Genomic DNA, 16,327 nt, shown 5'->3' on the forward strand with positions numbered 1-16,327 from the left:
GAGCCAGCAATTTTTTTTTAATTTTTTTTTTTTTGGTGAGCCCAGCCGAAAGAGCCGCTTCTCTAAAAAAGACAGAATGTTGCGCAGCAAGATTGAAGTAGTCACGTTGGTAAGAAGGGCACGTAGCCACGTTGTCTAAACCTAAAGGCAGTAGTCATAGTAAAACGCACTTATCTCTATATTTCAATGTCTTAGTGATTAAAAAAAACAATACAATAATAATATTTTTAAAAACATTTTTGAAAAGCAAACTACCTGACCTCTGCTTACCCCCCTGCCTCTCTCTCTTGCAAAAAACTTGAGCTATTTTTCTCAAACTCGTGCTGACATTGACTCTAAAAGACCGCGCTCAAAACACCGCAGAGGGAACCTGCATTGTTTTTGTCTGCACTGTAATTCTGGCCAAATTCGCTCGTGAATTCATTTCATGATATCGAGCCCTGATTTTTATGCGCAGGATGGCTTTTCTTGTGCGCTGAGATAGTCCAGGCAGTGTGCAATTGCGCAGGCGTGCAGCTTAGAGGGAACATTATACCTGATTACTCTTTGATTTCCTGTCTCACTGTCTCCGTGTCAAATAATTCAAAATGATCTCTTTTCAATGGTCTGCTTTGCACCAAATATTTCCTACGTTTCTTTTATTTTTCGAGACTTTTCCATCAAAACTGGTGCTAATCACCTCGGAGACCTGCCAAACAAATTTGCCTTATTTCCCTCAAGTTGTGTGTAATTGTTTGGAAAATAATGTTGATTGTAGCACTTTAGATGAGCATTGGGATGTCTCGGGCCAGTTCCTCCTCACGTGTGAAGGACATATCCTGTTGTGTCACGCTCAACTTAGCCTGATAAAACACACCTCTTCTACTACTGAGCCGCTTTTATTGTGCGCGTGCAGGGAGATGTAGATCTGCATTGTGGCTGCCAATAAAAGAATCCTTGTGTGACCTTTACTTCATGAATTTTTGTTCTCGCAACTGCACAAATCTGAGAAGTCTTTCACGATATCTGTTATTGAGAATGTTTTTGCAGCGACATGTGGTCCTGAAAATGAGTTCAGGGTTTATTACGGATCTTTGTAAACTGTTTTAATAGTCAAGGGTAGAGTAGCCAACAGTTTTACTCCCATAAAACTACTGTTATTAAAGAATAATAGAAGAATTAGAAGTAAAATGTATTCCTTGAAATAATTACTTGAGTAAAAATTAAAAAAACAACACTCAAATACTGAAAAACTGTAGCATTGTCTTATTTATTGTTTGTTTCTTAAGCAACCATTCAATTAGATCAGTGATTTTCAACCACTGTGCCGCACTACTGTGCAGTGAGAAATTATCCAATGTCACTTTTTAAAATGTAAAATTTTATAACTCATTAATGAATCATTTTCTGCAAATATTATGCCATTGTCAAGTGTCTGTGCTGTAAAAAATTGGGGTATTATAAATCATATTGTAATTAAACATGCTGTTCAGTGTCATTTTATAACATATTTGGTTAGTGGTGTGCCGCAAAAAATTTCCAATGTAAAAAACATGCCCTGGCTCAAAAAAGGTTGAAAAACATAATTGTAAGTCTGTGTGCTCAGTTTGTTGAGGGAGAACCATCTGGATTAAAAAAATATATACTGTGAGGCTACAGCTGTATACACAGTACATACAGTACAGTTAAAAAAAAAAGTTCCTGCTCACAAGTGCCACCTGGTGGTTCTAAATAAAATAAATGAAGTGTCTGCCAAAATAAATGCGCCTTAGCAGAGACAGACATGCGTACTTTTTATAGAGGGAATTTAAGTAACGGGTTCATTGTAGCGGAGTAAGAGTACAGTTTCTTCTTTACAAATCTACGCCAGTAAAATGAAATGTATAGTGATTTAAAGATACTCCTAAAAGTACAAAATGTCCCAAAACTTACTCAAGTAAATGTAACTCATTACTACCCACATTTAGTCGCGTGTGACGATTGTGATTTACTAGCTTCCTACAAATGGATATGGAAAGTGTACACAGCAAGCAAAGTTCTCCTTTTTTAACATATTTTTTTAGTATTAAAACCAACACTGATAAAAATATTGTCTGTTTTTTTCTTATTTTAAATATATTTAAAAAAAAAAAAGGAAACACTTAACATCAGCAACATTTTCTGCAATCAGAATAAAATTGTTGTTAATTTTACTTGGAAAGATTTGTAATTCACTTCAAAAAACTTCCTTATTATACTTTTTTTTTTTGCAGCGGAGAGCTACACGCACCGAGGGATACGTGCAGGAAAAATATTTGAAGGAGCATAATGATTCACCAACAGAAATATAGGCAAAATGGGAAATCATACTTAATTTGAGCACAATTACATGCCAAAAGATGCGCATGTGTTTACATGGAAGGATCGTTGTTTTTCCCTTTTTCTAAAATTGACTTTATCGGGTGGGAAATGCAATCATTGAGGAAAAATGTTATTATAAATGTATAAAAGAATGTTTAAAATGATTACAATTCGATTTAAAAATGATTTAAAATTTTCTGGCCTCTGAACAAAAAAAATGTAGAGTTTAATATTTTACTTTGATTTTCTTTATTTTAATCTGTTGTTTTTTTCTAAATTGGGGTCTGCAAACATTGAGGAAAATGTGGTTAAACAAAGACAAATAATGAACGAGTGTATTAACCAGAACAGAAGAATAAAAGGTTAATCGTTTTACTGAACATCTTGCTGTGGCAAGCTGCAAGAATTAATTTAATACAATTAATTTATTTTTAATTTAAAAGAATTAGAACGGGAAAATGATTTGCTTAGAGAAGCATACATTTTTATTATTCTCCTTTTTTGCTATTGTTTTTCTTTACATTTTTAAACAGGACTATTTAAAATAGAAAAATACCTAAAAATACATTTTTTAGATAGAACTTTTGGCAATGAGGAGATGCAATTCAGGATTTTTATTTAAATAATCACTTTGCAGAAGCAGATTTTTTTACTTATGGTTTTTTTCTTTTGTAACCATCATTTTAACTTTCAAACAGGACGTTTTGCATTGGTGACATGCATTTATTAGGAAAAACTAAAGATATATAAAATGGTATTGGCAGTGTCTTTTACGTCGGGCATACTTTTCAAAACGTCTCCGCCCGATTTCAAATCAAATCACATTTGCTTTATTCCGATTTTGAAATCTTCGTTCGGTTTGGCAATTTGCATACTCGGCAGCCAATCAGAAGCCTGCATCGAATAACTTCGTGCTTCCGGACTTTCCCGAGTGTTATACGGTCGTGCATTTGCATATCATTTTCCAAAGTAGACGCACAGAGAACACAAGAAAAATGGAGGAGTGGCTAGGAATTGTGCCAAAACCTCAGCCCCAGAAGAAAGATTCAAAAGAAGCTAACAAAATGTATGACGCTCCAAAACGTAAACGTACATTAAGAGCATCGTGGAAAGAGGAGTTCACGTGGCTTGTAGCAGACGACGCAACGCAAACATTGCCTGAATGATGATGAGTCAATACAGGTACATACTGATAAAATAAAATTAAAATGGAATCAGCAAAATCTACCAACAGGAGAAGAAAAAAACGATATTTTTATCAATTTCTTTTTATTTTTTGCTGTGAAAAGATGGTTTTAATCTGGGCTAGAGTGAAGGTAAGGGGGAACCATGAACACACAATAAAGATTAGTTCAGTACATAACCGTCACATTTCTCCTAGAATCAACAAAACAGTTACAAAAAAAGCCTACTAGAACATCAGAACCTTACAAAATCCCAGGTACTTGAAACAGTTGAAGGGATTTATTGTCTTGCTGCAGAATCACCAGAACAGCAAAAGGGAGGTGCCAATGGAAGTCTTGTGACTACACTATTTGAAAACCTTTGCCCCCTTTTTTTTCGTCAACACTAGAACAGAAAATAAAACACCTCCAGCTCGCCGCCATGCGCTACATTATCGCACATTCCTCTGAAAAAACAAACATATTGCAACATACTAACTTGCAGGAAAAGGAACCGACCTTCCTTGTGAACTCAGGTAGGCACCATCGTTTCGTCTCGACTTCTGTTTACTTTTGGACTTGAGCAACAAATAGGATTTTTATGGAATTTCCGAACGTGTCATGTAACTTCCTGTATTTGCTCATTTTAAAAAAAAAAAACTTCCTTTTTTCTCCCTCTGTGGCCAGTATTCTAGATTTAGTCCTCCATGCAGCAGGTCATCAGCGTTTGGGTTCGAGACCCACGCATCCAAAAAAATGATTTTTGGCATGCCTACATGGACTATGAAGTTTGCTTACACGTGAGTAGAGCAGCAAAAAATGCTTTTATTTTGTAAATAACTTCATTCTTACCCTCAATTCTGTAAAATGCTTATATAAGAATGTGCAATAATGACCCTTTTTTGTTTTTGTTTATTTAATATAACTTGTTTTCATACTGTCACTCTTTATTATCTTAAACCAGTGCTTCTCTATTATTTCTGTCACGCCCCCCCTCGGAAGAAGAAATCCTCTCGCAACCCCTCTGAAGATCGATCTTTTTTTTTTTGTGATCAAATAAATACTGATGGAACCAAAGAACGATTATCAGCCTATTTTCGCAGTAAAAAAAAAGCTTGTGTTTTATCAGCCTGATCGGGTATCCATGTCTTTAAGCGTCGGCTTCATGCTGTCCGCTGCCAACATTTTTAACATAACAAGCACACCGGTCTTTCCTCTTCTCCCTCCGTGGTTGCAGCAAAGTGCTACGTACTCTTTGACAAGCTTCCTCGTGTTAGCTTTTCACGAGGAGACTTTTGTATTCCTCTTTACCCTGTGTCCGCATCCTTGTTAAATATTTTGATGGGTTTGCTTAAGGGCCTGCTACACTTCGTGTCTACACTTTTCACTGAATGCTTATACAGACGCTCCCCTACTCACAACCATTCGACTTACGTAAAACGGTAGATACGAACATTTTTTAGGGGATGGCGAAAAATATCCGGACATTGCTGTAAATTAGATTTTGTATTGTGAATCTTTTTGGAGTACAGGACATTACTGTAGTGCCTCTTCCCCCCGCCACTGGCGTGTGGCGCTGTGAGAGCTCACTTGCATCCACCCTGAAGAAAAATAATCCGCTTCCTCTTCCCTGTTCGCGTGTAAACATTCTCTACTGTCTATGTCTAAACCATACTAAGAATTTTGACATTTAAATTTTTTAATATCCCGTGCATCCATTTAATATGGTTGGTGAAAAGTGTAAAGAAGAGGCGAGCCGTTTATTTTTAAATTAAAGTGGAATAAGAAAGCTAGATGTGGTTGAGAAAAGGTTCGGAGCGCTTTTTATGGCCACTCAACTTTATTTATCTTTAGAGAATATATTATTTTATGAAGTGTTATTTTTTGTACAAAACAATACAGGTTACTTATACAAGCCTTAAACATACTTATATAGACCTTAAACATACAAAATATAGCACTGAAGCAACTTACGAACAAATTCAACTTATGAACAATCGTCCGAAATCTATCTCGCTATTAAGTATGGCAGCATCTGTACTCTGTGCAGTGTACGGAGGCTAAATGTAAATAACACAACGCCACTGCACCCAAGTGTAGTGGAGGTGCGATTGCACTTTATTCTGGAAAGTTAAAAAAAAAAGGTTCCTCGAAGCCACACATGCACGGATACTCGCGAGGCCCCCCTCCAATGAACCTGCACCTTCAGGATGGCACTTTTTAATACGTTGTGCATTTCACTTGTTACAGTGACAATACTTTCTATTCTATTTTAGACAGACAGTGTTTTCTTCACCAAGAAGATGTCGAGAGTGCGAAGGAGGTTCAGTGAGTTTGTGTGGCTGCGACAAAGGTTGCAAGCAAACTCCATGCTGATGTGAGCAGAAAATCCTTCAACGCTATTGAGAAGCGTGAGTTCGTCTATGGTTTTTCATTTTGTTTTCTTAAAATTGTGGTCGGCAGGACCCAATTGCCGCAGCTTCCCCCCAAGAATCCTTTCTTCAGCCTGAACAATGCACGACAGATCTCTGATCGCATGGCCGGCCTTCAGAGGTTCCTGGAACAGTAAGAATGACGTCTAATTTTTTACTGAAATTTGGGAGTTAAAATAAAAGTTTGGAAATTGCTTTTGCCAAGTAAAAACAGAATCTTCCCCAAAGAAGTCCTGGGGCGAAGTGCAGGGTGCATTAGAACTCAGATATTTATAATCTTGTCTTGCCTTAGCCCATTTTAAAGCAATGTTTCTCCATTATTGTCAGTTTTTTATTTATTCTATCACAAAATAATAATAGTGCCATCTTGGCGGTAACACTCCACTTCCATCCAGGCCATATTTACGCTTTCGGCCCATTTTCGCTGAAAAAAACCCCCAAGTATCTTATCAGTGTGATTGTGTTTGTCCATAAGTGACAGCTTCATTTATTTGGCTTTGTGCTGTCCACTGTCAATATTCTTAACTTAGAATAGAATAGAATAGAATAGAATATACATAGCAAGTGAACTAGCCTGCTTTTGTCCCTCTATGGTCACAGTGAAGTGCTACGTAAGCTTCATCAGACTTCCTTTACTTAGCTTTCGGGAGGAGACTTTTGCTTGTCACTTTACCCTCTCTCTCTTTGCCTTTTCTGCATCCATGCGCCTGCCACACTTCACGTCTACATTTCATACTCAGTGCTTATACTCTGTGCTTAATGCACCGCATGGGCGCTAAATATAAAACAAAACACTCTGTCAATGAGAACACCACTGCGCCCTAGAGTAGTGGAGGTGCAATTGCACATAAAATTGCACATCAAAAAAGTTCCCCGTGGTCAAATGCACCCGCATCCCCCTCGATGGAACCTCGCGCCCCCACCCCACTATTTAGAACTACTGTTTTAAAGGAACAGTGTGTATTGGACCAATAAATTGTAAAATAAAAATCATGCATTTTGATTTCTGGATGTTTATTTTTTTTTAATTTATCTCTCTCACAGTGGACATACACCTACAATAAAAATTTCAGACACCTCCATGATTTCTAAGTGGGAGAAATAGCAAAATAGCAAATACTTATTTTCTTCACTGTATATAGTTGTATATACATATGATATATCCAGCCATTATCTGCACCGTTTATCCTCAGTAGGGTCGCGGGGGTGCTGGAGCCCATCCCAGCTATCTTCGGGCAGTGAGCAGGGTTATAAAAATGACCTGGGCTATTTCATTATTATTATTATATTATTATTTAGTATATATATATATATATATATTTTTTTTTTTCTTAAAGATTTTTTTATTTTAGTAAAAAGAATCAAATCAGCAAGTTATTGAAAATCACATCAGATAATTGTGCTCATTTGAGAGATTATTTTTCATATTTTACTGGAAAATATTTGATCAGGGGAAAAAAAAACAAAACAATAAGAATAGAATAAGATGTTCGGTAGGCCCCAGTAATCTATTATCTATTTTCTTTTAAAAAATAATTAAATGATTACTTTTCCCAGGGTTGTGTAGGTAAAAACATGTTTAAGATATCGCTAAAAAAACAAATGTTGTACCCAAAATCAGCAAATGGATATTTAAATGAGAATTGAGATTTCCAGTAGCTCCTGAACATCTCATTACTGTTGGTTATTCACATTTCTTCACTTCAATTGGTGCGAAATTGATCGATATTTGCCCATAACTCTGCGCTGCTGTAACAAGAAAATATTTAAATGGACGTATTGCTTTATCTTCTCAATAGAATCTGTGTTGCGATATTGTTTATATCAGAAGAAGGATCTTGAGGATTTATTGACTACAGGAACTAGGGCATTATTAGAAACAGGCACATTTTAGTTGAAGATAAACAGTATTTCAAACACATGTGCCCCATGACTAGATGTGCCTCGAGCTTCCAAATGAATAAATACATTTCTATTCTCACATGCTGCCAAAATCTATTTAGGTTGCCTTCAGGTTGTTTTGGAGGCTTAACATATTCATTGAGTGTTATTTCGTAAAACAAATGTAACACTTTGATTATTTTTTTCAATCTGATGTTCTAGGATCCTGCAAAGCCCCCTACTGCTGTCCGACAGCTGCCTGCACCTTTTCTTGCAGTCTCAACTCAACGTGCCCAAGATGGAGGCCTGTGCCGAAGGGAGGACTAGTTACTCGGTGGCCCAGGCAGTCCAGTGCTGCGGCGTCAGGAAGTTCCAATCCCAAGAGACCTTGCCCAAGGACTCCAGTATCTCCTGCGACTCGGATTCAGACAGGTATACGTGAACGTTGTAATGTATATTCCCATATCTACTGTATTTCTCTATACATATAAAGTGATAGATATAGATATATTGTAATCCTTATAATACTTCTCGCTTCGTATTTTGCGGCCTCAGTGCATCGTGGGTTTAAAAATATCTTGAAATCCATTATCCCTGGTCACATATTGATGAAAACAGGAGCTGGGAGAGCACGCTTTTTCCAGGCCTGGTCCATCTTTTTTGCTGTTATTCCTGCCTAAAATGAACTGCACTCGTAATCCATTATCTCTTATCCCATATTACTGCTAGAGGGGACCATACGAAGGCACTTTTGTCGGGAGTTGTGCAATTCCGGCCCACCTAAAATGAAATGCACGTGTGTGGTCGCGATCCGTTATCCCTGGAAGATTATTGCTGAGAGGAGGGAACAGCATAACGCATTTTTTTTGCCCCCGTCTACTACTTTTTTTAGTGACATCTGCGTGGGGGGGATATTTTACGCGGATTTGTGATGCCAATGCCGAGCCCCCCAAATACAATTTTGTTTCAGAGAATCCACCTGACCAACAAGAACCTCTACTTGGCATTGTGTAATAATGCACTTTTTGGTTTTCTCCGCTTTATCCATCTTTGCATTTGGTACATTTCAATATTCATCAAGTGTGTTTCCCTGGCCTTTTGTTGGCATAAGGGGGAATAAACTTTGGAGTTTATTGTGATTTATGAACAGGGTTGGGTAGGGTTACTTTAACTTGATTACTTTCAATGACTTTTGGATTACTCCGATACCAAATATGCTAATAAAAGACAAAAGAAATTAAATATGAATAAAATTATGACTCACAACACGTGGTAAGCTTTCTCTCCTGCCTTTGATCTCTTTGATCTCCGGCAAAACTAACATAAAATTCGACAGAAACAAAATGAAAATAAATCCAAACAGCTTGCCAACATCATTCTTGCCGTTCCTTGTATTCCCTTACTCCCCAAGCCTGCACAAAATGTTGACATTTTCTTCATATTTAGTTTCTTTTGTCTTTTATTAGCATATTTGATATTGGAGTAATCTAAAAGTAATTGAAAGTAATCAAATTAAAGTAACCCTACCCAACCCTGTCGATATGTATATTTTTAGGGGAAACTTGTTGACTTTGAATAGTATGTTTAAATTTACCAGGAAACGACAAAAAAAAAAATCCTGCAGATAAAACGACCAAAGGTCACCCAAAAATGAACAAATAACTACTTAAAAACAAACACAAAATTACCACAAAACAGAGAAAAAATTCCCCCATGTATTCCGTTACTCCCCAAGCCTGCACAAAATTTAGTCATTTTAAAAGTATTGGAGTAATCCAAAAGTAATTGAAAGTAATCAAGTTAAAGTAACCCTACCCAACCCTGTTTATAAAGAAAAACAGGCGTGGGGCGTGCGTGCACACTGTTATAATTTAGGAAGTTTTCATTACCACGCACTGATCTTTCCTATGCGCAGTTTTACAAATGAAGCTACAGGTCACTATTAAACGTGATAAACGAGGCAGTGCAGTGTAACAGTTAATAGATAGATAGATAGATAGATAGACAGATAGACAGATAGATACTTTATTCATCCCCGTAGGGAAATTCACACTTCCAGCAGTCTACCCCGTTGTTTATTAACAGATGAACATGATGCCCTAGGGGTGCTTGTAGCGGAGTGGATGACGTCACGCCAGTCCAAAAGTTCGACATCCCTGCGGCAGATGGAAAACTTTTCTTTGTTAAAATCCAGGGATACACCACCTCGTGTTAGCAAGTCCGCCCAGCAAGTCCGCCTCCTCTCCGATTCCCCCGGCTTTCGGGTCTCTGTTCAGCGGCGTTGAAGTCGGATTGCTCCGGGTAGCTCCGGGTGGCTACACGTTAGTGTCCGGAATGCTAAACGTGAGCCACGTTTCCGCAAAACACAGCAACTGCGCTCCCTGTGCGCTTCGATGTTTTCCACCAGCACTCGATGATCTTATTTGGTCGTGAGTTCGCATTTACCATGATTACGGATGGTACCGAAGACTTATAACGCCGCTAGCCGCTTCGCTAGCTCCGGCTTTTCTTCCACGATAGGCCCCTTCATCACGCCGGCACGAGAATTTTTCAGGGCAAGGAGTTGAAATTCCTTGAATACACGCATTTCTTGTGCGTTAAAACCCATGTCCATAGGATAGAAGTAATCCATAGTGTAGTTGTCAAAACGGGAAGAAAAAACACAGAAGATAGGAGCAGACAATAAAACAATAGCAGTGTTCTCGTTTGCCCGCGTCCCTGCGTCCTAGACGCATTCTTTTTGCTGGGGACGCAACTTTTTTGACATGAAATTGTCATTATCATTTTTTAACAAAGATTTACCGCACTCCAAACTTTTCATGAGGCAGATCCGCCATTGTTGTTTTGGTCTCGGGGTTCGAGTTTTCGTCTGCACGCCGATCTCCAGTTCGAGTTGTGTGGTGAAAGTCCGTTTCTTTTTAGAGAACCGGCTTTTTCGGCTCGACTCATTAAAGAGAGCCGGCTCTCAAACGGCTCACTTGCTTTGATGCATTATATTACGAATGATTATGTTGTATAAAGAAGTTAAGAAAAAAAGGAAGTATAAAAGGAGAAAATGAAAAGACAGGTTTGTGGTGATCCCTTTTAATCAGTATATTACCAACAATAATTGAATGCAGAAAATGAATTAATAATTTGAATAAGAAAATTTATTATTCTACGTAATTATATTTGCATGTATTTTTTCCTTCTACAGTGAACGTCCAAGCAACTTCATTTTTGAACTTTTTTTTTATAATAAACCTCATTCATGTCGAGCAACTCAGTGTCTCACAACCAAATGTTCATTAACAATATGTATGATATAAGGAAACACATGTACAATATAACATGTCAAACTACATAATTAACATGTTTGTATTTTGTAAGGGAAAATACAACAGTTTTTTAGGGCATGGAGCACACAAAATTTTGGGGACCCAAAGAGCTCTGTTGGGACCCATAGATTTTTGAGCATGCGAGTCCCCAGGACCCATCACTTTTCAGAGGTAAAATGAAAACTGATATTTAGATATTTATCCCAATGAGTTTGGCACCTTAGAGTCATTACGTCGTCCTTCTTCAAGGAATGTTTTCCCTCTCTGGGTAATGCATACTAATTTAAAAAATAAATGACATCATTCCCAAGCATACTTTCAGTCGATGCAATAAGAAAAGTGCGAAAAGTGTCTAAGTAAACTTGTCTATTCCCTGCCCGTATAAATCATTGGATGCATAAATTTACATGTTTTCTCCCAGCCGTCATTTTCATAAACTTCAGTAAAACGAGACTGAACCAAAATGTTCGCTTTTAGCGTGGCCTTGCCAAAAGCAGATTGGTCGTTTTTCACCGGATTGCTCTTCCTCAGGCTGGCGTATCATTTTTTTTTCATCGAGGTTTTGATGATGGCGTCCGTTGAGCATTTTATATGTAAATGTTTTTTCCTTTAGGCACTTTTTTAACAGTTCCTTCCGTTTTTTTTGTTTCTTTTTGTGTGGTAAATGGTGCATTTCTATAGCGCTTTTCAAGTCAATGAAGACCTCCCAAAGCGCTTTACAATGTGCTTCACACTTACCCATTCACACACACACTCACACACCAATAGCGGCCATGCGGCCATGCAAGGCGCTTACCTGCTTTCTTTGTGTGTGTTCTTTTGTCAGATTGTTTTCTGTCTTGATGTTTTGATGTCTTCCTTGGTTTAAGTCATCCAGTCATGTTTATTTGTGACACCTTTAATCACTAGGAGTCTCAAAGGGCTCCACAGACCATTGCAAACCACAGACTATTATTACACCATCCCCTGATCTAAAACCTACATGAGGGCAAGGAAAAATTTAAAACCTCAAGCTGTTTACCAGTGCACTTGCTCGCCTTTCTCAACTCACTCTTCTCGATGATGCTTGAGCCAAATTTAGGCTTGGTGAACCAAGAACAATGTTGTGTGATGATATGCATCCTTTAAAAATGTTGATAATGTGCTACTTGGTTTCAGCTGGCATCGTATGCATCGGAGTCATGAAAAATAAGCCCTTTTATTTACGTTATTACACCTTAATTGTCAATTGCACTTCAACTGTGAAACGTGACGGTTAATTTTTCAATTCTTTCCAAATTCTAGCATGAGAATTGAACGTCTCATCAACAGGTCCCAACAAATTCAGTCCTGGAGCGTCCCTGTCCTGCATGTTTTTGCGCTTCTCGGATGCTTGATTTAGCTGTGTTAGAAGAGAGACTCCTTTAGAACCATCAGAACTAAAGCCCTGGGACTATTTTTTGCCCATCCCTGAACTAAATTGTTTTTATCCTTACTCTATAGGATTCTAAAATGTGAACAGTTTTGTTTGAAGTGTCTAGTTCAGCATTGGAAGAAGAAGAGCTCATATTTGAAGTTGAACAAAAGTTCAAGTCAAGCAGCAATTGCTTGTTTTTTTTCTCCCTTATAAGGCTGTTTCAACATTGAGTACCTTTTAAGTACCGTAAATTCCGGACTATAGAGCGCACCTAATTATAAGCCGCACCCACCACATTTCGGGAGGAAAACAGATTTTGTACATACACAAGCCGCACCTGTATATTAGCCGCATGCGCCCACATTGGAAAACGCAATTTAGACACAAAATTATCTCGTGGGGTTTTGGGGTTTTTAAGGGTTATTGTTCTATCTTCGTTATTCATTATCCATTATCCGTTATCGGTCAGTTCATAATACGCTACAAAGCCTAGGAGCCGGGACACTTACTCTCAGCCAAAAGGCCAAGCTAAGGTCCTAGCCCTAAAGCCTTGCTGCGATCATTGCGAATGCACCGTTCCCGGAGGTACTGCAATACCGGGCCGATGCGTGGAGTGGACAGAGCAAGCTCCTTTTCCATCTCACTTCATATATAGTACACAAATCCAGAACAATTAAAACTTCACAGTTAGTACACTAGATCAGAACCACAGTTGACTCGATAAAGTCGCAAAAACACAGCCGGCAAATTGTACGGAAAATGATACCGGTACTTAAGATTTAATGCAGACCTGCAGAGTCCGGGTGCCTGTTAAAAGTAATCCAAGGAAAAAAGGTGTATATTTCCAAAGGTAAGGGTGGGAAAAATATATATCCACTATTGTCGGCCGCGTCCACAAACACGTCTCACCTTTACTCCACTTCCCGTCAGCTCGCGTTTGCCCCGCCCCTTCTCACTCATCTGCTCGTACAAAACATATCAGAATAAGTTTCTAAAATAAATACAAGGATATTTCTCCTTTAATCACCTGCAAGAATGATAAAAATCATCTTATCACATCAACAAATGGATTATCACCTACTTTAATGTCTAAATAATTCAGGAACAAAGTTGCTTTCACTGGCCAGCCCCCCCCCCAAAAAATCAGGAGCCCGGCGACCTTGAATTTGCCCTTTTTATGTGTGTTTGTATTAGCAGTCATAACAATACATCTCAAACTTAAATTAAAGCACAGCCTCCATTTTTTTGTCTTTCTAGTTCCGAGTACCGAGAAACAGAGTACCAGTCGAATGAAGTTTTGGCGTTGAATCCCGTGGGAACCTCAGTTTCTCCTTGACACCGCCATCATCATCACCACAATGATTGAAAATGAGAACAAAGTTAACCGTTACACTCTTCTTTAAAATAATATGGACCTTTCTTTTCTGAATCATGTACCAAGGCTGTTTTCATGATGTCAGAAAAACATCGCCAGAAGGTGGCAGTGTTGTAACATCCGTCTGATTGATGTGAATACACAATTGCACATGCCATGAGGGTGCAGCATCTCGTCTATTTAAGTCCTAAACAAAAAAAGATCGCATATTACATTCGTTTAGTGATATTAGTGCCACTTGAGTGAATCTGAGTTCTTCTATTAAAAGATGTGACTAGCATGTCACGTGACAGCAGGAAACATGTCATACGGATCTTGGAAGGAATACTGCAGCCCAGACTTCAAATTGCCAATGGTAAGAAGAGAGAAAATGACACATTTGCATAAGCCGCCCCCCAGTTTATTGGCTGCACTCAGCCTATATGTTCCTACAAGGGGGATGCAGTTCCCCCCAAGACTAGTATAAGTGTGCTCAAGCGGAAGTAATGAACACCAAACAGGAGTCTGCTGCGACATGTAGTATCCGCACTGCTAATTACATCAGGCTATTATAGATTCCAAGCAGAAAGAACATTTAAGGAATTGAAAAGGGGCGGGGGCCATTGTGGTTCGCCTAGAATGAAGCACTCTGTTTTGGCTGAGATCCATTATCTCCAGTTGTATTGCTGAAAGTTATATTTATATCATCTGCAGTGTATGTAATATTTCTGCTCAATAAAAAATGGTGTCTGTTTTAAATGTTTTCAGAGATATAAAACAACACTCTTGAGAAACACTTGTGCTGTAACAACCTGAGATATGACAATCTGTTCTAAGGTGGGGGGGTCTTTACGTGAAATTGCTGTGTCTCGGGGAATATACACCTATGTCAACTAGCTAGTGCGATCAGAAATGCTGGTACCTCTTTAAAAAACGTTAAACAAAATATCGGTAGTATATACAAAATACTAATATTATTATGGGGTGGTACAGTGGAGTTAGTGGGTGAATGCAGAGGGTGGCGGAGACAACTGATTTCAAAACTTCCAATTGGGAAGTCTGTCATGCACGTAGAAGACCGTTTCTTTAATGACCTCTTTATTCGTAATAATGTTCCTGATTGTCGATAGGGTACGGCCCCATTCCTTAGCAACAACAACAGTACAAAACAAAAACAGTAACAGTGCATGTGCCTTTTTTATATTTCTTTATTATGCCAAGCTTCCATTGTTATTACTTCTTCCTTTACCATCACTGAATGTCTTGGGACCCACAACTAAACCAAGTTTCGAAGTTCATCTCATCTCATTAGCTGCACCGCTTATCCTCAGTAGGGTCGCGGGGGTGCTGGAGCCCATCCCAGCAATCATCGGGCAGTGGGTAGGGGACACCCTGAACTGGTTGCCAGCCAATTGCAGGGACCACAGGGACAGACAACTCGCTTGCTCATTCACACCTGGCGACAATTTGGACCGGCCAATCCACCTGAAATGCATGTCTTTGGAATGTGGGAGGAAACCGGAGTGCCCGGAGGAAACCCACGCAAGCACGGGGAGAACATACAAACTCCGCACAGGAAGTCCGGTAGCTGGATTTGAACCCACACAGGAGGTTCCCAAGACCTTAGAACTGTGCCTGCACATGTGCTAACCACTGCCCCGCCGTGCTGCCCCAATCGAAGTTTGTTTCACAAAATTTAGGAATGAACAATAAGCAAGAAAGAAGGCATTGTGGTAATTTAGCCAATAACATATCGGCATCTTCATGATGTAGTGATGCAAACCAATAGCAGACCAGCCTGTTATATGATGTGGACCAATAGCAGACAGGCATCTTAGAGACGTATGAGACACATGTACAAACACCACAAATTTGGAATTTTGTTTTAGGAAACCCTTAATAATTTGATGTTGATGTCAGACATTAGTAGAATTAATAATGGTATTAGCACGCTAACAGCAAATCAAGCAATCCAGTAATTTTCATGAAATATTTTTCATAAGGGAGGATCACATATCTATTGAAGCTTTTATTCAAAAGGAGCAGCACATACAATAATAAGACATGTATAAGTGAAGGTAGGACAATCAAAAAAATTGATACTACAGTTTGTTGATTTCTTTTTTTGCTCTGTTTATCAAATGATGAGCAAGATATACGAACGATCGTTCGTATATTGAATGTGTTCGTAAGTTGCTTCAGTTCTATATTTTGTAAGTTTAAGCTTTACATAAGTATGTTTAAGGCTTGTATAAGTAACATGTATTGTTTTGTACTAAAAGATAAACATTTCACGAAATAATATGCTCTTTAAAGATAAACAAAGTTAAGTTTAACTTACTTTTGGAAGATGCACTCCAAGAGGTCCTCCACTGTGGTAAAAAGTGGCAGAAAAAAAAAGCATTCCGACCATTTTGTCAACCGTATCAAGCTTTTTTATTCCACTTTCACATATGAAAATCAAC

The 16,327-nt window shown here is 38.5% G+C and overlaps 1 protein-coding gene and 1 pseudogene across 1 annotated transcript; one reads left to right on the forward strand and one right to left on the reverse strand.

Moving 5' to 3' along the window:
* Positions 1-3,872: 3,872 nt before the first annotated feature.
* On the forward strand, positions 3,873-14,656 carry LOC148372717 (sorting nexin-10B-like). The gene is made up of 6 exons (XM_088328092.1): positions 3,873-4,018; positions 4,170-4,282; positions 5,759-5,859; positions 5,946-6,047; positions 8,018-8,227; positions 13,766-14,656. The coding sequence occupies exons 2-6, from the start codon at positions 4,190-4,192 to the stop codon at positions 13,842-13,844; spliced, it is 585 nt and encodes a 194-aa protein (XP_088184218.1). The 5' UTR covers positions 3,873-4,018; positions 4,170-4,189; the 3' UTR covers positions 13,845-14,656.
* Positions 13,072-13,235, reverse strand: LOC148372718 (U2 spliceosomal RNA; annotated as a pseudogene).
* Positions 14,657-16,327: the final 1,671 nt, after the last annotated feature.

Source organism: Urocampus carinirostris, chromosome 2 (genome assembly GCF_059441175.1).
Source record: "Urocampus carinirostris isolate Australia breed hairy pipefish chromosome 2, RoL_Ucar_1.0, whole genome shotgun sequence".
Lineage (NCBI taxonomy): Eukaryota > Metazoa > Chordata > Actinopteri > Syngnathiformes > Syngnathidae > Urocampus > Urocampus carinirostris.